The 25,796-nt window shown below is 36.2% G+C and overlaps 1 protein-coding gene across 29 annotated transcripts in view; it reads right to left on the reverse strand.

Annotated features, from left to right (window-relative positions):
• The window catches only part of DLG1 (discs large MAGUK scaffold protein 1), a 143,813-nt gene that overhangs the window by 37,990 nt on the left and 80,027 nt on the right, over positions 1 to 25,796 (reverse strand). For 16 of the 29 annotated variants that reach the window (XM_014891684.2, XM_088170845.1, XM_014891683.2 and 13 more), the window contains 8 exons: positions 17,421 to 17,474; positions 14,970 to 15,020; positions 13,922 to 14,046; positions 12,662 to 12,831; positions 12,005 to 12,141; positions 10,415 to 10,559; positions 2,879 to 3,005; positions 964 to 1,120 (listed from right to left, as the gene is read on the reverse strand). In XM_014891684.2, the coding sequence (XP_014747170.1) occupies positions 964 to 1,120; positions 2,879 to 3,005; positions 10,415 to 10,559; positions 12,005 to 12,141; positions 12,662 to 12,831; positions 13,922 to 14,046; positions 14,970 to 15,020; positions 17,421 to 17,474 (966 nt within the window). Of the gene's footprint in view, positions 1 to 963; positions 1,121 to 2,878; positions 3,006 to 10,414; positions 10,560 to 12,004; positions 12,142 to 12,661; positions 12,832 to 13,921; positions 14,047 to 14,969; positions 15,021 to 17,420; positions 17,475 to 20,509; positions 20,603 to 25,796 lie in introns of all 29 variants that reach the window. The other 13 variants (XM_088170844.1, XM_088170841.1, XM_088170840.1 and 10 more) reach the window with 1 other exon arrangement.

Raw genomic sequence — 25,796 nt, forward strand, 5'->3', positions numbered from 1 at the left:
TTTCCATGTCATGTATATTTCCTGTTTCCATTGTTTCTGAAATCAAAAGTCAATAAAATCCTCTCTCACATATACCCCTCTTAAGAATTACTGAGACTATCAATGTTGAATGCTCAATTTCCTTCTTGTTTAAGAGTATTTTCTTTCTTTTTAAGGAGAAATAGAGAATGTTACTTTTTGTCATGGTTCAGGGACCTTCTTAGCCAAATAATGCCTACAGACCATGCTGTCACCACACCCAGGGACAGACAACCTCTGTGAATCTGACATTTTCAATACAGCAGATTTAAAAACAGCATCACAAAAAAGACTCAGAAATGTGTGTTCTACATTTTAGACCAAAAGCAGTTTTCATAGCTCAAATTAAAATAAATATGTGCTTTAATATCAGTTATAGTAACAGCTGTTAAAAGGATATAATTCCTCTTAAATAACTTCCAAAATACAATGCAATTGTCCAAAGAAATTATTCTCCATAAATTAAGCAATTTCACAAAGAAACACACAAAATATTTATGATCTTCAATACTATTACAGTAAAAGCTCTTAGAGAGGTATGAGATGGATCTTTTTAAGACTAATAGGAGGTTCAGCAGCTGCTCAGGAAGTCAAGACCCAGCTTTAGACACTGCTGCCAAGTGTCTCCATCTCATTAGAAGGGCTATTTCTGAAACCTGTATTCTTTCAGTTTAGACACATACAGCCCTCAGCTATGAGACTAAGGTAAGTTAATGTCTTCACTGAATGTCACAGAGAGGGAAGTGCTATTTTAATCAGGTTATAGATGAGAAACTGAGGCAGATTCAAGTTCTCAAAGATAGTTTGGAAGTATATTGGCATCTGTTCCATTAACTCAAATTTAGCTCAGTTAATAACATTTTTTGTTTATCAATAATCAGTATTAATATGCAGGGATGGGGAAACTTTTGTTGCTGTTTAAATAAAAGAAACAAAGAATCCTACAGAAATTATACGATCTCCTTTCCTAAGCTCTCCACTCAGGTCAGCTGGCCCTCCTGCAAGGATGAAAGAGATGAAAATTCCTTCTCCATCTTCTCCACCAACAATGTTGAAACCAAGACCTGTTGATCCTCGATGTAGGACAACCTTTCTAGGCTCCCTGAAGGAAAAGAAAGGAATATGAAATCTTGGTCACTAGATATGAGTAAAAGTAAAATAAACAATTAGAAAAGCTTCTAGATGCAAAACAAAATACCCTCCCTATTGTTAGGTGAACTGAACAAATCTGTATAAATCAATAAATTCCTACTATGCTATAATCCTATTCAGCAGTAAATGTCATTACTTAATATTTTTCCATATTGCTCAAGAACACCAGTGTAGGTTGTGACATTCTCAAATACATTTTCAATTTCAGCAAAGCGACTGCAATTGAAGAAGTTAAACTAAACCAAGTTGTTGCACTCTTTTTTTAGGATCCCCTCCTGACTTGAATGCGTGGAGGAAAGAAGAAATATTGATAAGGCAAATCAAATTCTAATGCAGAAAGACTCCTTCCAAAAATCTATTATCTGCTACTCAATTTAATACAAGTAAAGCACAAATGACCTCAGAAAAAGACATTTCTAATAAAACAAAGAAACTGTACGCTGCATTTCAAAAATCACTAGAGAGCACTAAAGAACAATTAATGGACATTAGGTATTTGGCAGCATTAATTATTAATTTACAGCATAAAGTAAGAAACTGTTTTATTCTCCAAAACAAAAAGTATTATATAGTCCAATCTTTAAAAATCACTCAATTTTTGCACTAGCTATTAAATCATCTTAAGGTCAAATTCTTAAATTTCACCTCCATCAAATATTATATTCATTTTTTCAGAGTACTATTCTATTACAAACAAATTACATTATGAAAATCTCTGTGCATATTGCTCTGGATCATACCAACACATTAACAAAAACAGAAAAGAAGACAGAATAGCAAGATGCAGCATCTTTTAAAATAACTCTCAAAATTTATAAATCTCTTTTTGAGATAGAGTGTAATATGAGAAGGTAATTTAAAGAAAACCTAAACAATTTCTCAATAGCCCTTGCATTTCAGAAAAAATTTAAAAACAGTCTTTTACAGTAATTTTAAGGGAAAGCAATAAAACCACAATGATATCAACAAGAGAGAATAATTTTTGCTTATATGTCTACCTAACCCTAAGTTAAAAATCAGTACAAAGACATATCCTACCTTCCACTATACTAAAATCAATTCTCCAATTTATTATGCCACTTAGGTTTCAATCCTGGTGGACCCTGCCTCGGAATCTGAGTGACATTATCCATATCAGATGATGGTGTGACACAGAATTCAGCAACAGCATACTGAAAGTGCAGTATAACATCCCTATACTTGCAGAACAGAAGGGCAACAAAATTACAAGAGCTTCCCTTTATCAGCAATGATGAACAAAAGATTAATGCAATCTACTGAAACAGTGAAGGAATGAACGCTCTGTTAATGCAAAAGGATTAAGAGCTCTCCAGCCTTTCTGGATTTAGAACCCATCATAAGAAATTCTTGTCTGTGGGGGCAGGGAAGACCCAAACATGCTTGCTTTAAAATAAGAAAATCTCTGGTCTGCTCATACTACCATCCTAAAAATCTGTCATTGCATGCAGCATTTCCAGGGCTTTCTGTTTTTGATGCTGTTCTTGGACTGATAAATAAAGTGTGTCTATGTATATATATAAACATATAAATATACCTAGTTTTATCCTTACAACCATGGTACAAGAGTTAAAAAACTAACATCTATTTCTTGAAATAAAATATAGCTTTCACTAGTATTTTGCCCACTAACACATCGTGGAGCTCCCCTGGTTTTTCAATTTGACACTCAGCTTTGGTTCTTCATTACCTGGTAATCTCATCATCTCCAAGCATTCCCTTGGGAACTGGTGAATATCGCCCTGGTGATGCTGGGGGCAGGGACTGTCCCAGGTAGGCAGATGGACTGATATGGTTATCCACTGGCTGAGAATAAGCTTCAGACAGGGGGAAAGAAGACAATAAAAGACATTAGGATAATACCAAAAAAGAGATGGAGGAACTGAAAAAAAAAAAATGAGTGACCTCTTTTAAAAAGAAACTGTAGCATTTTAAATTATATATTATAAATATCATAGTTCTAAAATAGAGTGTTGAACCTGTATATTCCCCAGTCTCCTCACTAAGTCAGTAAGCAACTTTTTCAGTTTCATTGTGTCTCAAATAAAACTTTTTTAAGAACAGCTACTGTGGATCATTGAAGCCCATGGGAACAGTCTGGAGATTTATCTATTTTAAAGCTATTTTTAACTTGACTGATGCAAAGTTTTAACTGAACCACAATACATATACCAGAAGAAATTTAGCATCTTAGTGAATACAATTGATGGAAAATATTCTGCAACACCAGGAGAATTGTTCCAATAAATAATTAAGAAGGTGCATGATATTTCCAAGTTAGGCACATCAATTTTCAGTGCTTATTAAGGCACAGTCATACCACTGCTTGCTATTACAAAGCATCTTCTATAACTGGAAAGGTTTTTTCCTGGAATATGTGCTTCAGACTTTGAGGCTTAAACACGAAGGGTGGGGACTCTTCACAGATTCAGTATTATTAAAGTCGCCAGACTCTTTGCCCTTACTTGCTGTATCTGATGGAGTAATTGACCTATGAGAATTTATACTAAACCCAAAGCTCTTTAACTGAACATACATGACACAGATTGCTGAAGCAATCTGCATATTCTCCTATTTTCTTGTTTAAACCATTTTCAAAAAGTTTGGATCACATATAAACTTATCAAGAGTATTCTTGATACATATACACGATATATTTGCTAAATAGCCATCTTTCAAACCACTCAATCTGGGCTGAATTGTGCCTATATTGTTCTAGATTCCTAGTAGACCCGTGTGCAGTAAATTCTTCACATGGCACATGCATCAGGTCAACATATCAACATCTCAGCAGGCACTAAAATCCACTATTAACAGCTTCAGCAATTTAGAAGCACTGGCTGATAAATGAATTGTGCTATTCAGACACATCAGCCCTCAGTTAGCTCTATGAGACTGTGCAGAACTTCTGGAAATCATAATTCTGGATACACAAGAGGTTTCAGCAAAATTCAGAACTGATAACAAAGACAGAAGGAAGCTCCCTCACGTTGATTGGCTTCATGAGGTCTAAAGCAAAGAGAATGCTGCTTATGCTAAAACCAAGTGATCTACATAAGCATTCACCTTAGAGAATTCCCTAAAAATTAGGAGCTGTTCAACATACAAAATTCCTAATACAGTTTTTTGTAACAGCAGTAACACACATTGCATCTTCATCCTTGTACTCCCTGCAAGGATTCTATAGATCCCACTTCCTTCCTTCCAGTACAATGCATAGGTTCTGTGCACTGGTAAGAGATTTGGACACCTAACTGTCAACTTCAAATCTTGGGGCATTTTTAAACACACTGGAATTTTAGCGATTAAGCAGATAAATTTAGCAATTTAGCAGATTTCCACAATGATTACAAAACCATATCGCAGTATTTGCTTTTCACTTAAAGGAAAATGGTTTTTAACACAACATTATTATTACCATGTCATTGTACACTTTTTGCTTGAAACAAAACCACACATAAATACAGTTTTTTTCTCAGAAAATTGTAAAGCTAAAGCACAAAAAAATAAAATGAAAGACATTATGAGCTATTTTCCAACTGCAGGAAAATGAGTGTTGATTAAAAAACCTGAACAACTGTTGCACAGTATAGCAGCTCTGTACATTCTGTTCCTGCACTAAATTATCTCACTCCTCAAAATGAATTTGAAATTGTTTTTAACAAGTCAATGGTAGCCATAATGATGCATATTTTAAAGGAAGTAATTAGATGCAAATTCTATATTCATTGACTTACAGTACTTCTCATTTGATTGTTTTTTGGGTTCCTGAAGCTTTTAACTGCACTGTGTTGAGAAACATACACACAATCTATTACATAACCTTATTTTTTACATTTTTTTATCCTTTCACCATGTGACTAAAAGTCACCTATCCATCAATATAGCAGTTTATTATTTCAGACCTGTGGATGGTTCCACACCAGCACTGGCTGCATCCTTTATAACGTTTTACATATGCTACTTGCTTGAAACAGTCTGATCCTTTCTCAAGGCTGGTGTGCTCAGTGCTATGAAGACAAACCTATACAAGGCACAAAGAGGCTGCTCTGTGGAGCTCCTGCACAAAACCGTGCCTGCACCTGTCCTGAAACTGTTTCAGATGGAAATTATAGCTGAAGCATATTCAAGAGGAACATGACAGAAATAAAAGGCAACCCATCACTTTTTGAATCTTAATCCAAACTTCTATTTCCAGGAAATATTATTACTGATGGAACTGATAAAGGAACTGTCTTTTGGATGAATAGAAAACTGCATGCATAAAATCAACTTGCTTTGATAGGAAAAGTCAAACACTTAAGAAGAAATTCCTTTTCCAAATCCATTCTCTCCTTTACCTAAGACAGTTCTAGATATAAAGAAAAAATGGAAGATTTCCTATTATTTTCCTATTATCTGTATAATCTCTAAAATGGGCAATAAAATTAAAACTTTATTGTCTTTTACTGTTATTACATATTCTTTTCTTCCTGTACTTAGGCCATTTAAGAAATGATAAAGCATTCATGTCTAATGAAGAAACTGATCATTCCCTACCTTCCAGTATTTTATTTCTCAATGCAGGGTGGAAATACTGTACCAATGCACAAAAACACAAAGGAAAAAATACTTTGAAATTAATTAGGAGTCAAAAATACATCATTGTTGCATCTTCAAAGAAGGTCTGTATTGGAAACAAGTTCTCTCTCTCAAAAACCATTTAGCCACCTTTCTGACTCTGATATTCTACTACACGCACTGCACAAGTAATGTTGTTGCTTAAACAGCAAGTACTACACCTCCTTAGTAATATTTCAACTAAATAACTTTAAAAGCATTTATATGAACAAATTACTGGATATTTGTTCCAGGAACCATTTAATGACCACCATTCATGTATAGATGAGGGAGGCAGTTTACACTCCTACTGCTCCATGACCCCTCAGCAGGCTAACAGCTGTGATTATCACACACACATCAGCTGAGCCCAATGCTCCACAGGACCACCCCACCCACAGTGCTGTCCTCTGCACACCATCAACATGGGGAGGGGACTTCTGTTGCATTTCCATATTTTATATACTGGAAGTTCTCATATTTCAGCCTGACAGAGAGTGGAGAACAGCACTCAGAGGGCAATGTGCTCAGAAAGAATAATCTTTCTTAATTGCATTCTTCTTGATTCAGAAAATACAGAGCACTGTCAAGTAACTGTTTAGCCTGGCAATCCACACCTCAAGAACTAAAACATAAATCTCACAGAAGCAATAGAAACAGGCAGAGCAATCAGCTGTTCCAGGTCTATGGCCAAGCTTTTATCACCCATTCACATCCCAGTCTCTAAAGCAACAGCACACAACCATATGCTTTTTTTTTCCACATTCATTCCTTGATGAATCTCTAGTCTCAAACAGCCCCAACTCTTCTGTAACGAGATTTTCAACAGTAACTTCCCCCACAGGCAGCTGGAAGCCATTCACTCACTCTGATAAATATCAAACAACAGAGGTCAATTTTCAGCCTCAGGTGCACAATGTTGGCACAACACCTGCACTCTTCCCAATAAATAGTGCCATAAATCAGAATCTCAGAAACATCTTGATCAAACATCCCTTGATTCTAAGGCACTAACATAAGGAAATATCAAATGATTTAATTATCTATATGGATACTAACTTATTTGGTCCTTTCATTTGAGCCATCAGATCACCTGACAAGGCCACACTATTGTGTAGCTGATACTCTTACTATAGGAGATCCTTAGCTCTGCATTTTAAATCCTCATCACCAGGGCAAGTGAGGCAGCCCTATAACTAAACAAGACCAGTTCCAGAGGGAAAAGCTTAGAGACAAAGCAAGTTCTGAATTTGGACTTTTGAATTAACTACCATGTCAACACAAGTTAGCACAGTGAACAATCTACTGCATGTTCTGCAAAGTACCAAGTACTGCTCACTGTGCTTTTAGATATTTCTGATGAAATGAAACTTTTAAAAAAAGAAAAAAAAACAAACCCAGAAATAAAATAAGCAAACAAAAAACCCTCCCAAGGAGTTTCTGTAAGTGAGCAGTTCACATATAAACTCAAGTAGCAGAGTTTCTACTATTTGTAATAGACATGCTCACAGGGAGCCTCTGTGCACATCTTACTTCTCCTTTAAGGTAGGACTGAACTCCTAAGAACCCGGCTGAAAGGATTCTCATGGACAAAAACACGAAGGAAGATTGCAAATACATGCCTCAAAACAGCTGCAGATGAGTAGGTGAAGAAAGAAACCTGGTAGTTTCAACACTGACTCACAATCCAGGTGATCCTAGAAAATACCTCTTTAATATCTGCCACCTGGTAAAAGCACTTCAGAATTCCCAATCTAAAGCTCTTGAGCCCTGTACTGCTCTGCTAAATGCAGTATAAAATACTATAAATAGGTGCCACCATTTTTTGGTAAGAGTTCTATCTAACTGAGCAGCTTCTTGCAGAAAGCAGAGGCTTTCTAATTGCAAATTTATCATATTATTTATAAAGCAGAATTAGCCTTTGAGGAGACTGATGTGTCCTTCTGAGATTTCCACTGTAAATGTGCAAATTCTGAGAGGTACTGGAAAAGCTTTTCCTCTGTTCTGTATTAGAAAAATAGCGTTTAGCAGCTCAGACACACACACAGTTGTTTTTCATAAGTGAAAGACTGAGGAAAAGACTAAACTGATTTCCTGGAATTAAGTCATTAAATACTTCAGCAAGACCTTTAGGTCTGCTTTGGGTTCAAAATTCCAGCAACAGGTTCAGTCTCCACACCAGCTGCAGTAACAGGCAGCTGTACTTTGATCAAAAGAGACACAAGCTCATGGAGCTTTGGGTAGAAAAGGTTTTCCTGTTGTAAGGAAAAGAAACAGACTAAAGTTTCATCAAAGTACCCAGCATTTTGCAGAGGAATGTTCTTTGGTCTGTGAGAAACAGTAAAAAACAGAGTATCTTCAGATAGACAACTCAAGGGAACTGTAGCTAAAGGAAATAAAACTCAGAAAATCTACTTAAAAGTACAGACAGCTCCCAAATCTTGACAAGGGTCTCTAAAGGACAAAGATAGACAAGATGCCTGGAATCTGAGAAAAACTTCCATGACTTTTCTCAGAATGCTTGAGTGGGAGGAGAAAGGTTCCCAGAAGCAGCTGCTGGAGCTTGAAGTACATGACAAAGTCAGGAGAGGGGCTTTTCACTTCTCAGTAAAAGGATAGAAGTGACACTTCCCACAAAGGATGGGACACTGGGCTGCACAGAATGCCACCATCTCTCAAATCACCCTTAGAGGGAGAGCAAACAAAGAAACTCTGGAGAAAGGGTGGTAATGGGACAAAAGGAGCCTACACGTGTGACCAGGCCATTTATCTCCAGTAATGGATGTGGCATTAAGTCATACTGACTGAGAAATTAATGATTCATGGCAGTTATGTGGGATTACCCTTGACAGAACTTTCTTGATCTGTCCAGCCAATGGACATGATGAGAAAGTGTTCTTGAAGATGTCACTGTGTCTCTTATGGCTCCATGTTATGATGCAATTATCTGCAACGAATTGAGTCTCCAGTTCATGCACCATTTGAGTGAGAGAAATTAATATCTCTGACATGATCATGACAAGAGGTCCAACAACCAACAGGCACCTTTGCCACTGTCATTGATTTATTAGCACTGAGCAAATTACCAGGAATCAGCTCCTTCTCTACCTTCCTCCCCTCAAACTTTCTACAGGATTTGCCTTTGTCCCCACAAAAGAGTAACAAAGTAAATATTCCAATGATTGAGTTAAGGTGCAGTAATAAGAGATTATATACTTCAATGTTTGTCACATCCCAGTCCACAGTATTGTAACTGCATTACTGCAACATTACTAGGAACACTGTAAAAATCTGTTCCAAAAAATATGAATTCCAGGTGAAATATATGAAAAGACTAATTATATGGAGAGAGAGAACAGGAAATCTACTTTCCTAGGAAACAGTGGGAAAATTGAACAAACTAGATACAGCAAGGGAAAATGGCTGCTCTCTAACCATAATATATATGAATAGAAAACTGGGGAAGAATCAGTGGAGGCCGAAAATTAGATATGTCAAAGAATGGAGCCTTCAAGAGCATCCTTCTAATAATACAATGGAGATAAAACCTAATTAGCTCCAAATTGTAATTCAATAAGCTTACAAATAGATTTTAAGATACTGTAGCTATTGCCAATAAACGATGGGCTTATAAGGTACTTCATTTGTTGTGCTGCACTTTTGTTTGCTGTTCACATAATGTTTTCAGTTACATCTGTCAGTCCCAAAGTGCTCCTTTTTCTCATACGAAGTAGTACCTAAACAGATCAGTGCTACATATCAGTTGCACAGATGTAATGGCAGGAAACAAAGCAATACATAAAATAACTCTTCCCCTAGAACCATTTCATGTGACAACATGAGTAAAACTAGTCATCCAGAAAAGTCAGTCTATTCAGCCTTGGAAATATAGTTATATCATTATCTTCCTTTTCTCCCACTACCAAATGATAATAACCCTCTTGAAGTATACTCAATTCAAATATTTCTCTACATTGTAGTTCAACCCTGAACTTTCTGGATTTATATGTTTGACTTTGAAAATATTCTTGTCAGTAGTACCTTTATGTCAACAAGAAATTCTTGTAACTACTTTATGATATAGTGTTCACTGGGTTTTGATTCAAATTGTCAATAATTATGTTACAAGTGAAGTCAGACTTCAAATAAGTTAACACGGATTTTTTTAACACATTCACGGGCAGGCACCTGAACAACAACTTCCCATCCTCCCAGTTCAGTTTATTCAAGTCCGTGTAAGTTCATGAAAAACATCAGAGTATCACCAACCTCTTTAGTTCACTGAACGTCCTCCCAGTGCATTGCTTTCTACTCTTCACACCCCCAAGAGCATGAGGCACTTGCTCTCTCCCCTTGCACTCATCAGCAAGTGATGAGTAACACTGAGTCTCTAGGGCTGGGCCATGACAGCCACAAAAGCATACCTGGACCCTGCTGCTGCTGTCTTTTCAGTACACAAGCTATAGGATGTTGTTCTGTATAGTATATAATTTTCCTCAATAGCCAACTTATATCAGATTTTTGCCTCATAATTTTTAAAAGCTTGCAATACTTAAAATACTAAAATGAAATATGTTAAAGCCTTAAAGAGAAAATTAATTAAATCAGAAAGATAAGATTAACTTACAGTTTGTGATGTCAGGAGGGGCATAACTGTCATTCATAAACATGCTGGTGGGTTTTGCAACCTTCAGATATACAAAGTCAGATGTGTTTTTTAAGGCAGTCACTGCTTCTTCATGAGTAACTTCTTCTAAGCAAACACTGTTGACCTGAAGAGAAAAACCAACACTCTTAACCCAGAATATATACTCTTTTCATAGGATGCTCACTGAAGGCTGTTGGAACACTGGCATCGAGAGTCTTTATTAGGATTCATGTGCCACAGACATAACTGGTTACATAAAATTATATGAGATGCTTTGTTAAGTATGAGAAAGACAAGCATTCCTATGAAAGATTATAATAAACTCTACTGACCACAACATTGTAAAGAAGGCACACATGACTTTGGGGAGCTAAAGCTCAGACACTCAGAATGTTCTAAGTGTACAGGTTTACACAGCGTGTTACTCCAAGCATTACATAGAGAAAAGTTTCCTCTAATAAGAATAAACCCCACATCAACTTGTCATGGCATAATTATATTCTAGACACTATAATGGGCCAATATATTCTGGCATGATGTCAAAAAGCACAGGTCAAAACTTGAGAAGGTCCCAGAATAACTGATTTACATGCCAAGTAACAAGAACTAGTTCAACTATAAACAACAACTATTTTAAGCTATTGCTATTAGAGTGAAACACTACAACTTCGATTTTAAAAAATCCCTTAACAATTACTTAGTGAATGTGCCTTAATGAATTGAGTTGCTGACCCTCTCTTATTGTGAAAGAGAAGAAACTTCTGCAGATAATGCCAGGCAACACAAGAAATAAAGCTTGTACTGCACTGAACCCAAGGGGCTAAAGACACTTTCATCATTTAACTTCGTAATTTGTAAGAAAAACTGGGCTTTGCCAATTGTTAGTTGTGGGGGGAAAACTCTATTCCTTAAATATATTCTTTAAGAATACAGATGCAAATCTCTTACAGAAGCTAATACTGGTAGAAGAAGGAGTGTAGAGCAATTAACCTTACAAGAGTTAACAATTCAGAAATACATTCAGAAATTTCTGGCTGTGGCTCTCATTTTTCTATCTGGGCAAAAAAATTGTGGATTGAATTTAAGGAAGTTGAAAGTTATTTTTACTTTGTGCAAAGAAGACAGAAAATAGCTTCAACTTTGAAGCCTATTTTAAGCTTTAAAAAAAATAAGAATGCCATTCAGAAACGTTACAAACACTGAAATGCAATATAAGCAGCAGTTTCAGTACAGGCTGGCTAAAGGCTGGCCAGCCACCAGTACAAGGAGTTCCATTCCATTCTTTTTTTTTTGAGAAGAGAAACAATCCCATTGTATGTTTTTTTACAATTCTGTCACTCAGAACTCAGAAAAATAATAGCAGGCATCAGAAATAAACATGCTGATTTATACAGGTTTTGCATGGAACATTGGGATGAGGAACAGATTTCAGATTTCCTGATGAGATGGTGTTGAATGACGCAGATTTAATTTTATCACTGATTTCCAGGCAGCTTAACCACAAATTGAATCATGCCCCTATTGAGCCTAAAAGTGAATGACCATTTAAAAAATGCAGCTCTTACTTACAGCTAAAAGTTTGTCTCCAATCTGAAGTTTGCCATCTTTATGTGCTGCCCCACCTTCGATGATTTTGGTTACATAAATGCTGTTGTCCCCAGGTATATGCTGATTTCCTACACCACCAGCAATACTGAAACCAAGACCTGCTTGAAGATAAAGGCATTACTCAAGAAACCCTTTTCGCATTCATTGGATTTAAATTCTTGTATAAATAACAACACTCCTTGCATGACACAAACATATATAATATCAGGGTCTGGCTAAAGTAATTCTGATGCCTTTTCAAGTGAACTCCATCATTTTCTAGAAAATAAAGCTCTAGAAAAGATGTAACTCATACACAAGTTCTGAAAACCAAAAGCTACATTATTTACTTCATGCTTTGTGAAGTATGGGTACAGCAGAGCTATAAGCATCACCTTGCTATAGCATCTATATATTTATAGACATACTGCCCAGTAATTACTTTCCCTAAATTATTTTTAGTCTCACAAACATCCTTACTAGGTAATCCAATTAAGTATTTTCCTCCAATTTTAATGTACTTAAAAATTACTAAATACAATCAGAAACATTTTTATCATTTAAAAGAATACTCTACATTCTACAAGAACAGTTTCAATTCTATCCTTACAAAACAGAAACTTTCTATTTCCAACGTACCTTTGGGGCCTTTCACAAGTTTGATTTCCACTATTTTTTCCGTGACTGGTTTTCTTCTTTTGACATACAATCGTACAATTGATCCTGCTTCTTTCAATGCTTCCACTGCTTTGCTGTGTGTCACATCCCGAACATCCACCTCATTTACTCGTAGGATACAATCGTTAACCCTGGAGACAGCAACAGTCATGCTCAGCTGTTGTGTTACAGCAGAGTGCACACATCAGGAGCCTCATGTTTTATCTATAATACACTAAAATACATGTCAACACTTGAAAATAGAGAGATTTAGCTCCAAAATTATACTCATTCAAGACATTGCTCTAAAATTAATTATTAGTACTTAAAAATAAATCAAGGATCACTACAAAACATTAAAGAGAAACATTCAATTCACAGCCGAAGAGGGCACCTTATTATATATGGCTCATTTTGACAGTGTTTTAACAAATGTTTGTAAAAATAACCTTTTGTTTACAGTTAACAAAGCAGAATTTAAAAAATCAAAACCTAGAAGGCACACAATGAAAACACACTAGTTTTAAGCCATGATATGAACAAGTCAATCTTGCTTTTCCACAAGCAGTTTAAGTGCTGGCCTTCCACTCCATTTAACATGATGCTGCAGTAACACTGAGCCCTCATTACACTAAGTGCAATGCCAGGCCCACCTGTCACTACGTCCTGCCAGATGTACCTCTGACAATGGCCAACAAGCTAAAATGAAGCCTTGAAATAAGCTCATTAGGACTAAAACCCATAATACATCAGGTATTTGCACATGAAATGATGGGGCAAGTTCTTGGTAACACAAAGAGAAAAAAAAATAGTCCTACAGTCAGTGTGGATGGGTATCTTTGAAAAATTAAGATGATGAATTATTACCAAGCATAAAAAAGTGTTTTTAATAAACTCAACTACCTTGTTGAAAATGCACACATGGATAACCACGAGTTACCTATCCTACCTGTCTAAGCTTTTTCTTGAATTAAGGACTATGAAACATATAGCATAATAAATTTGTACCACAGAATAGAAAAGGTTCACTTAATTTTCCTAAACTGCAGATATTATTAGTTTGGGAGACATATATTGATTCACTCAAACATTCTTCATTATTTACAAAACACTTCTGTAAGGAAAACCTATTTAGCATTTAATGCAGGAGGACAAAACTATTAAAAGTAACAGAAAATTTTCTATCCACTTTTCAAAATACAGTAACAGGACCCAGAAACCCAACACAGAAATTCATCCTACCGTAATCTTCCATCCTGTGCAGCTGCACCCCCAGCGATAATTTTCGTAATGAAAATACTTGCATCATCCCCAATATGTGGGTTGTCTGTACCACCTGCAATGCTAAAGCCAAGTCCTGAATTTCCCTACAGATAGAGGAGAAAAAAAATTTACACATTTGTATTTTGGGGACAAGGTATTCTGGTGTATTTGATACAATATAGAACCAAATCTACATCATTTTCACTGACAACAAAAAATTTAAAGACAGTTTAAGTAGCATGCTACATACATAACTTACTTCTATGAAGATAAGTAAAAAGTCATTGTGTAACTGTAAGAGACAGTTCTAGCCCAAGCTTTCTCATTGAACTTGATAAAATACATAAAATCTTCTATCTCTAATGTGCCAGATTTTTCAAATTATTCATACAAATATTTTCTCCTCATTAAATTATTAGTGACACATTATTTTTCCCAGAGAAAAGCCTTTAAATAGCTTGTGTCCCACGTCTAATATATTCCCACAGATGCAGAGATTCAGACTGACATTTTTCTCTTCAAGGATTGCTTGCCCTTACTATCAACTGCAAGACCTCTTCACCCTCTCAGTAACCACCAGAACTGCACAGGTATTAGATACAATAATTTCTTTCTGTCTTTTGTTAACAGAGCACCTCAAGTGAACTGTGCTAGATCTCAGTGTAGAAAACCTAAAAAAGAAATGCATGAGCCAAGGTGTCACTGGTATATAAGTAAAAGCCTATTAAAAAAAGCAATATAGGAGATTAAATCCGAATCTGTGTTGTTAGTTTCTACAAGTCTAGGTAGCAATATTAAATGCAGGATGTCTTACAGGAGGTCATTCCCCTATCTTACTCTCAGTGGTCAAGGATATTAATAAAACTTTCAATTCCTGCTTAGCAACTGAATGTACTTTTTTTTCATTAGGTCAAATAATCTATCTAAAATATAAAAAGAGTAAGAATTGGTTTGAATTGCTACTTTTCATATTAAAGTATTACAAATCCCATTTCAAACAGAGTACAGAGGACATTCAGCATGTTACCCTTTCAAGAGTAATTTCTTCATACTCATAATCTGCATCCGTGCCATTGACCTATAAAAAAAAAAGAGAAGTGAGATTTCAGAGAATCCTACACTTTACACAACTCAGTTTGCCTGGCTGGCAGTTCATTCCCAACAAATCTCAGCTGACTGACAGTGACCACTGGGCTCAGAAGGGACATGTGATTTTCACACCTCTCTGTATTTATGAATCAGACAACTTTTTTGTACAAGTTTAAAAGTTGCCTCTTCAGAGAGCAGACTGTTCTACATAACTACTGTAGGGCACAGGCTCTCAGCTTCTGCTTGCCAGAAAGAAAAAATGTTCTTGAGATCCTCAGGTGTTCCTCAGGCTATACAGCAACTTGAAACTGAGAAAAAAGAAAGAGGATGTAGGGTAGAGAAGAACTGTAAGGAAGAACAGAGCAGCATTCTCCTATTGCTTTTCCACACTGAGCAGAGAAAAAAAAAAAAAAAAGAGAAAGACTGATGCTTTATATCACCTTCTCATGAGAAATAGGTCAGACCCTTCTAAAATAACATTTAACAACTGTTTATACTACTATCAAACATGTTTCATACATACTAAAGTTCAGCAATTTAAAATAGGGACAAAAAGAGAAGAAGAGTTTAGAAGAATACTTTATAAAGCTTGACAAAAAACTGAAATCCTAGAAAGCAGCCTTGTCATCCTCTGGTTAGAAAGAATACGCACATTCTTTGCTGCTTACAGAACAAGAAAAGAAGCAAATACCAGAAGCAAAAAAAATATCAAAACTAAGCAAAATCAATTAAAAAAAAATCTCATTAATATTTAATATTCAAGAGTAAGCTTTTTTACAAGATATCTTGGAAGTCAAATTCTTTCCTCCACAGTTACCTACAGCAGCTATAGACAGCTCCCTATTTCAGCCTTTTAGGATGAATTATTTAACAAGGTAAGAAACAACATTTATACTATTATTTTACAAAGGACCTTGTCTATTCTTAAGATACAGAATATCTAAGATTTCTGTAGTCTTAATACACTAAAGATAAAAAAGATGTATAGAAGAAAGCATTTTAAAATCCGACCATTTTCTAGCAGAGAATTTTAAAAGGGAATTAAATTCACCCCAAATAAAATTAAGATCAAGCTACTTCCTTCCTCCTATGTTTATTTAACATATTTAAATACTCCAAAAGCTGGTAATGCCATGACTTTTACAGGCTGTCTAATATCAAGCTCTTTTATCCCTCGCTCTTTAGTTATATCTCCCCTAATACAATGGAAGCCATATCCATTCCACACATGACAGATCATCATCTTTGCAAAGTACCTCAAAAATGATTATGTCCTGAGTAGTTTGTTGGTGGTTTTAACACATGATATTTCTCTATTAAAAAGGGACGAGGTCCTGACCTTCTGAATACATGAAACTGAATCTATTGCTGCACCAACACAAAAGAAGCCACTGTGATCAAGACGTTTTTATGGCAGCTTGGTCCTTGAGCTATTATCTACAGGAATGACAACATGTGCTAACTGAAGCAGTCATCCAGTGTTACAGTACCTGCAAAAGGTTCATGATGATTGATCAGTGTGCAGCACTCTTTTCTATTCTTTTTTATTAAATAAATAACAAGGATGATTAATCATTTCCCTTTTCATTGCCATTACACAAAACAAAGCCGATCCTAATATATTTAAGCAGTCTCTTATTTCCATGTACAAAGCTCGGTAATTCAATTTAAAATATCTTCTACATAAACAATCATTTTTATCTTCTTCTTTAGTTCAGTCCTATACTCTCTTGTTTTGAAAAATTACCTGTGAATTTATTCATCTAACAAACCAAACGTTAGCAGAGACAGGAGCAAGGATGTATTACATGATAAAAATCACTGACCTAGTCTCTCTTTTCCAAATTTTAAAGGTATCTCAGACTCACTAAGCTAAGCTTTATTTACAGTGCCTTCCCCTGGATGAAGGACTTTCTATATAAATCCTGCAATTATAAATGAAAATCGCAGCCTCACGTAACTACACTTATTACCTTAATGTTTCAAACAGAACCAACTCCTTTTTATGAACATTTAGAGCACTAAAACCTGAAGTATAGCCACTGCATGAAGAAATGTTTTTTATGAGAAGTGCAACAGAAATGGCACATGAAATATTAAAGCATCTGCCTGCACAGTTGAAGAAACAGATTGTTCTCTGAACACTGAACCTCAATTGTGTTTTGCACCGTCACATATTGGTACACAAAAATTCCCACCTGCAATCTGCAACATTTTTTTTTCATGAAATGGCTATTTAAGAAGTTGAAATAACCATCATGAGAACTGACAAAACCAAGCAGCATGAGAGAGAAAAAATAGGTCTCCTTAAACAGCAGCAACAGGCGTACACAACTACATTCATAAAACATGATTTAAAATTTATAATTGAAAGCAAGTGTAGACTTACATATGTTGAAGTCTCCAAAGAATCTGTATTCACCAGCACTGGAGGGGGATTTGCCTTTAAAAATGAAAAAAAAATTACAGCATAAGAAAATGCGCTATTAATGATAATTTTACAGCATTTAACTTACTGGCTTTCTCCAAGTTCTGTTAAAAGGTAGCCTTGACTTTGAGAATCTCAAAACTGACCTTCTAAAACACTTGTTACTATCCTGGACAAATTGCTTCCCTGACATAAAACCACACCGTTAGGACAGTCTGAGATCATATTTAATATCTAAGTTCTGACATTTATTACCTTGTTTTTCAAAAGAAAACCTGAGTCATGCTACCATTTGACATGATGCCAGTTACCCCAGTACTTGTGGTATGATATGCAGAGGTTGTTTTATCACTCAATATCTCAAAACCAATTTTTGGTGGATTTGATTTTCCTTTGTTCCCATCAGGAATCGTGAATTACCCCCTCCACAAACTGCAAAATAGAAACCTGCAGAAGTGCAACTTAAGCAAGAAAGGACCTACAAAACTGACTTGCAAAAGCAAACCCACAGCAGACATTCATTTACCACACAGCAACACGCGATTCCATCAGAAAATTGTTAAGGATTAACAAGCCAGAAGCAGTCAGAGATTATTGCCACAGAAAGCTGAAATAATATTAGAATTCTTACAAGCCAGGAACCATTAGAGTAAGTTTACACTTTCAGCTTATACTTTGAGGCCCTTACCACTGAGAATTTCTCTGTGAAAAATGTGGTTTCAACTGAAAGAAAATCCATAGGAACTGATGGCACTTCTCTGAAATGTTTCCAAATAAACAGATTTCCCATTTATCCATCAACTATCTGCCTTTAAAATAGGCAGCATCTAGCCTGCTCTAGGAACATAAGCAAAAGAAACAGTGTCCAGATATATTCCAGACTTCAAATACTGCTAATTACTAAGTTCAGTGGCACTAAACAAAGTTAATCTCCTTATTGTTGTAATGAATCTAAGGGGATTTTTAATACGCATAAAAATGCATTATCTTTAAAATTAAGTCATTCCTTCTTTTAATCTCCTAGGCATATATAAATAAATTTAGGGGTAGTTTAATAGGCTGTAAAAGGAGCCAGTATTAAACTCATGGAAAGATGAAGTTAAGACCTACAAAACATGACAATTGCATTAACCTATTCATATGCTGCATTTTTGTTTCATTACTATGACAGCAACATACTTCTGAAGAATTTATGATTTTTAAAAGCTCTTAAACCTAGGAAGTGATGAATCAGAAGTGGCTTTCAAAAGGCTGAGATGAATAATCTCCCACCATAGACAGGAGCCATCAGTCTGCTAACAAGTGTCAGAAATTAAGCCTGTGTCATTTAATAAGTACTAAAATCGGGTAGGACCTACACACATTAAGAGAGCAGACAATTAAAAGTAAGAGGAAACAAAAAGGATGACACATGTGACTGTCAAAATGCCATCAAAAGCCTTTCTCACCCAGCAATTCTCTCAATAGAAGCATAGGCACACTTCATGCAGTAAAGGCATTAAGCACTAGTTACTAATGTCACAATAAAAATCTGTCAAAACACTATCCCTCACAATCATTTTCTGCCATTAAGCTAAATTTCCTTTTCTGCTTCTTATTCAAGTGCAGGTTCTATTAAAATGAGAGTAAATTAAAAATAATATCCTGTACTCAAAAACTCAATCTATTATTCATCACAATAATTAATTGTTAAGGTTGCAATAAATATAGTTAAATCATATGGTTTTATGTTTTTGCTCAGAAGAAAGCAAGGTTTAATTGCTCAGTCATGTTCTTTTCACTCCATTTTGGAATGTATTTTTATTTAGTATTAGGATTTCTGCAACATTCAATTACATTCAGTTTATGCAGTGGCCAGTGAAAGCTGATTGCCCATGATTTTTATTTCTGAGGCAGACAAGCATTCTTCTTTTTGTGTTAAAAAAAAAGGCAACTAAAAGCAAAATTGCTGTTAGTAGGCAAGGTTTGGTGAACAGTATGTTTGAGATACAAATCAGACAACGAATGCAAAACCCTTTCTGTAAGTTAAATTATTGTTCCTAACACTCCTACATTTATCCAAAGTCTCCATCAAGAAGCAGCAATTTACCATCTTTTTCAAAGATGAATGAGAAAAGCTGGGCCAGGCATTCCAAAGGGACTATGTGGGCATGGTTGCACTGGCCTGTCCACCTCAAATCTTGATGTGGGCAGAATCCCCCAATAAAAAGGGAGTATTTCTAAAACTAATCAAATTTCTGGTCTTCCTGCTGGAAGAATTACAGGTGACAGATTACAAAGTTACAAAAAACTAAAAGGAGAGTGACAATCTATTTGCAAAAATGTTACTGCTGTCTATCCTGGATTGTTCCATAGCTTGCCATGCTGTGGTCACATATTCCAAATTACATGTGAAACACTAACATTAACCCATGTTACCGCCTTCACCGGTCTTGACAGGGTTTGGTTTTTGTTTTAGGGGTGTGTGTGGACATTATGGGACCTAAAGGATGAAGTCTCAAAAGGGAAACAGATTTTATAGATCAAATATATGACTTATATTTGACTTTATAAGTCAAATGGAAAGGTAAAAAATACCTCTTTCGTATTCTAAATGCCCACCAAAACAGTAATACCAACAAATGGGTGGAGAACATGATAAAGACCATGTGAGTGCAATGGAAGAAAAATGTATTAAGTATTTATAGGAGATGAGAAAGCATTTTCTTTATAAATAAATCAAGCAATAACACTTTAGCAAGGGTGAAATTACTCTAAAGTTATTATGCGAACACAAAATATCCTATTGGTTCTTCCCATTCTTTTGGTTATTTTTTCTTTATTTCTTTCACGACTTACTAGTCACTTCCATATGAAAACATAAATATTTAAATGTACTAAAAGCTGCCTTAAAATGAACAAACGTTATGGTGAAATTCTACTGTATTTAACAGTTCACCTCAAACTTGAGTGTGGAGTAGCAAAAGGCGTATTTCAACAAAGCAACAAAATAAATTAAAGAAATAAAAATAGAACAAGTTTAAGAAAATAAAACAAAACAGCATAAAAACCTGTGGTATGGTGGATGGGATGGTCTCAGCAGGGACTGGTGGGACAGGGATCACAGGGACAATGGGAGAAGAGGAAGGAACAGCTTCTGTGGGCTAAAAATTACCAACAAAATGTCAAAAATAAGAAAAACTAGAAAAACAATTTAAAACAAACAAGACTCAAATTTAACAGCTTAAACAACTATGAGCTAGCACATGGCTTTGGAGATCAGCTATAATGCAGACAGCCCCCTTGACCCACACTGTTCATGGCAGCACATTCCCAGCACTGCACTGATGGCGAGCAACCCAGAGTAGCTGGACATGCCCAGAAGGATTATTCACACCAAGGCACTCCCCCTGCAGCACTGAGACTTTGGGGTCCAATAAAAAAACCTGCTCAGGTCAATGAATAGGGTCAGGCTTTTTGTGTGCTGGCTTCACAGCAGAAGCCCTTCACCAATATACAACAGAGTGCAAAAGCAGGGAAACGGGCTGAAGTCAACAGCACTCAACAAAGCTAATATTCCTCTTTGATAAAGAAGAAAAAGCAGAAGTACCTTATGGTTTCTAAACTTAGCAAAAATCAAAGAAAACATTTCACTCAAATGTGTGGAAGGTCCTAAAAGATTCAATTTATCTCTCAAAGATCTTCACACAGATTTACTGAACTAGGAGAATTTTGGTCTTAGGAATCTTCATTCAAATAGGAAGCAGGAAACATACTGACACTTCAGCTGCAAGGGAATAAGATTCCAAACAGCATTTTGAGCAAAACTTCGACTCAAATATTTTTGAGATGTTCACATACTGGTTGTCAACAAGCTGTCAGCAACACCAACTGCTGGCAACTGTCATCAACATTACAAGCTGAACAGGAGACCAAAGCTCTTACAATTTAGTTGTTCCAAGACATTCTTGTAATCTTTAAAAATAATGAAGCATAATGACAAAAGAAAATACTAGGTCCCAAAAGTGAACAAAAGCCCCAGAACAGAACAGTATTAAACATTTGAAAAGTTTGAGATATCTTAAAATACAAAGCAGCATACATCAACAGCAGCCACCAAATTAAAGAGTAATAGCAAATAATGCTATTTGCATTAACAGTCCAAGAACAGCAGCACATATTAAATGTACATATGGTATTTCTACAGGGTTTTTTCAGCTCAAAGTCAATCCCCCCAATATGAAAGCTAGTGAAAAATGTTGCAATTACTGAAAGATGCAAAAACAAAACACATTTGGTATCTTGAGAGGTAATCCTAATGTCATTAAAGCATTCTTACATTTACAGACTAAAGCACAATATTTCAAGTGTTCAAAAAGAGGAAGGTGAGGGAGAATCTAAGTTGCTATGAAAAAATAATGTCTTTTGCAAAGGATGTGGGAAATGCTCAGTGCAATAAACCTGTGGCTACTGAAAGAACGACGCAGCCTTTAGATGACAGATCAAAGTAAACAGCTCAAGCAACCACTCGGCCCTACACATCCAAAAAATGAGCCACCCCTTTAAGTCTGCCTTGTTCCAAAGCAAGTGGCTTTACATGTAGGTACACAGTAAAAAGCCTATTAACCAAAATTTCAGATATACTATATACCAAAATGCACTACAACTTAAGGCTGAACAGCTAAGCATTAGCTTTACAGCTAGACTCCTGCAGTAAGAGAAGGTTAAAACTGAATTGAAGTTCTTCTGAGACCCTGACCATTCACTTCCCTGACCTTTCACCTGGCAAAAAAAATTACCATTGTTTCAACGGATTTCCTTATGGACCAAACAACTTGCACCCTTCTCTTTGCAACAAATGTCAGCTTTATTTTTCTGCTTCCTTTCTTTCCCTAATCTCTAACTCTCTCTTCTCTATGGTTTTCTCATCCTCAAATGCTTCAAAAACTCTCCCAACCAGTTTCAAATTTTACTGTTATTATTTTAAAACTGACTTTTTTCATGGTCCTTTAATTCTTCCGGGGTCCAATCTCCGAAGTTATTCATACTGTTATTGTATTTTCCCTTTGTGCTGTTGGTTTAGGATCCACTGAACCTTAAAAGCTCCCTGCTCCTCCAAGCATCCTGGCTGTGTTCCTGTAGAGCCTCCTCCACTACAACTCATATGGAGGTAAATCAGAGTATCATAGACATCCTCAAGGAGACCAACTAAGCCAGCAAATTCTATAATACTGTTCTTAGTAAACAACAACAAGACACACTTTGGAGAACAAAAATCCAGCAAACTAAACTTTCCTTGCTTTCAAGAAATTACTGTAAAACCCCATACTGTATAAAGCACAGCAACCTTTACTGGAAAACACGAGAGCAAGTATTCCTTTGCCAATCTGATTTCAATAATTGCTACTTTGATTTCTAGCAATAAAATACAAAAGGAAATTAAGAAAGGAAGCCATTAGAAACAGCAGGGATAAAACGACAGAAAACAAAATGCAACATACTTTCTACAGTTTGTACAAAAATGCACATCTCCAAGCACGTAGTGCAACACCTACCTTTCCTAGAGAGCAATTAGAGCACGAGCCGTCAGACACCCAGCCACTAGCAGCTTTTACTTTTGCTGTGCTTTTTGTAGGGCTCTTTTTCACACTGTCCCGCAGATTTACAAATTTCCCTCTGTGTTTGGCAGACACTGGCAGCGTGGAGGAACTGAAAGGTGCCCGAGTGCTTGGTGCCCACTGTGGGTACCAGAGCAGCTGTTTGGGCTGCATGTGAGGATTTTGGTGCATTTCCACTCTTGGGCTCCTCATTAAATCAGAGCGCTTGAGCGTTCCCATCTCACCTCCACGAGCAGTCATCAAAGAACCCCCAAATTATAAAAAAACTCCCCACCAAACACCCAACCAGAAACACCTAACCAAACTACGGAGGGAAAAGAAATGAAAATATTTTTTCCTGAGGAAGTTGAGAATATGTTTTCTAGATTATGGTTATAGGAGGAAACTGTACATGCTCTGCATTAACTAGGTCTGCATGTTGTGTGCTCTCTCACTCTATTTAAAGAGCACCATTGAACCACCACACAACAGTCAATTTGCTGGGCATAAATAATCAATGCAATGCACAAATTATTGAATAGAAGGCAAAAGTCATCTGACTATTACAAAGAAGCTACAAAAGGTTATTTCTCCCATAAGCTCCTACAATCCCTTAATTTTTCTCCATTTTACCACTTCAAAACTTCTCCAAGGCTTACATCTAGAAATTTTTTTAATTCTTCTGCTTTTCTGAATGCTTAATGGGGGCAGAAAATTAATGAGTTTACAAGAAGTTTATCATGTAAAATGTATGAATTGTGAATGGGCAGATAAATTGTTCAAGATTTCAACATTAAAATGTCAAAGAAAATAAATCTGTTACTACCATAATAATAACAAGAAATACTTTGTGCTAATAATTTTAAGAGTTGCATTTCCCTGAAATGAAACAGCACCATGAAACCACAATTTTCAGGCACACAATGTTGTTTTATTTAATTTCATTTGTTTAATTAATTTTTAATTTTTTTAAAATTTAAGATATTTAAATGAACATGAGTTTTTTATTATTCATTCAATTTTTAATGCTAAGGATGCATGATCTCTATATTACATTTTTATTCCAATATTCAAAACCCAAAAAGCTCCAGAATTAATCCCTCCCCCATTCCCAAAACAAAGTACAAAAAGATGAACTAGCTTGATTTAATCACATTGTTGAATATTTAATTTTACTAGCCTATTTTAAATTCTAGAAAACCAGAAGGGTCAAAGGTCATTTCCCAGCATCTATATGAAAATTGACAGCTAAATACACCTATATTCCCATCCTTAGAGAGGAAAGAAATCAGCTCAAATCAGTGGCACAGAATCTTCTCAGCAGGGACACACAACCAACACCTGCACCACCTGCCTCTTGCCCAGTGGGTCTGTTCTAAGAATATGCTGTGGATCTGAATTTCTGGTGCTGGGTGTGATGACAATGAAGGACACCAGCCCATAGGAAACTTGATAAATTCAGCTGTGTTTAGATAACATGGAGAGATTTCATCAGCATTAAAACATGGTTATTCTCCATCTCACATTACACCTTCCTACAGCAAATGTGAATATTTAAATTAGGAGTCAGCAGAATTTTTACATGCAGAATAAAGGAACAGACATACAGACCTAAGTATAAACATTTCCAGTTATTTATAGCATGAATATTAAGAGATAAATAGGTACTGACAGATGCTCCTCTAATCACCAAGAGCTGCCATGTCTCATCTTCTATCCAGAAGGGATGTAATCAAGAGCTGCAGACCATACCATTAATGCAATATTCATAATGCAGAGACAGAAATGTTTCTGGCTAGTGACAGGAAACCAGAACTGTATTGGCCATACCAACATTCTCAGACTTGTGCAGGCACATGGCAGGGCTGTCCTTGGCCTGTGAAGCATTCAGGAGCTGGAGGACTGGGTCCCCCTAATACATGTGGGCAGGTGCACCCAGGTTGTTCTGTTCCAGAGAGCCCTGGAACCTCTGGATTTTGATACTGAAGGGCAGATGCAGAGATGAAGATAAGTTCACGTTGTGAATGTGCATGAAGGTAAATAGTTCAAAAGCAGCACATCATAACTTTTTCTCCTTTGAGACATGTCCACAGACTCATTAATACTGAGCAGCTCTGAGATACATTCTCCAGCCTGCAGGGATTACTTGGATGGAGCTGGCTTGTGTTGAAGCACCTGTGTAAGTATCTTTTTTGGCAACAGCATGCTAAATGGCAGTTTTTGTAGACCACAAAAGTCTCTTTTCCAGAGACATTCAAGACTGCTTGATGGATGCATCTATTTTACTTCCATATCAGTACCCAGCATGACATTGTCAAATTACTAAAATGTAGAAAAGAAGCAGAAGAGGGGCTTGGGGTATAAGGCTTTTCTCTTGCATACATAAATAAATCCCAAAATACATGATGTTCCAGATTCAAAAGGAACATTTTATTCCTGGAGGCATCAATTTTGTTGAAAACACATAGACCAAGTAGTGTGTTCATTAAAACAAAAAATAAATTAGCTTTTAAGAGTGCTAAATAAGAAAATTGAGGGCAAGGGGAAGACTGACTATCACATTCTTGGAAACTTAGCTGTCTGGCTTCCTATATCCTCCTCCAAACAGAAAAGGGGAAGATACAATGCAAAAGAATTCACATGTCTGCAGTGTGCTTTAAGACCTTTTGACCTCAGTGGCAAAAGAACAAACATGATGCGGCAGAAAACTGCTAAGGGCAGTGATTTTTTTTCTGACAGTCATCATGCCTTTGGTCCCTGA

The sequence above is a fragment of the Sturnus vulgaris genome, chromosome 10 (genome assembly GCF_052056855.1).
Source record: "Sturnus vulgaris isolate bStuVul1 chromosome 10, bStuVul1.hap1, whole genome shotgun sequence".
In the NCBI taxonomy this organism is placed as follows: Eukaryota; Metazoa; Chordata; class Aves; order Passeriformes; family Sturnidae; genus Sturnus; species Sturnus vulgaris.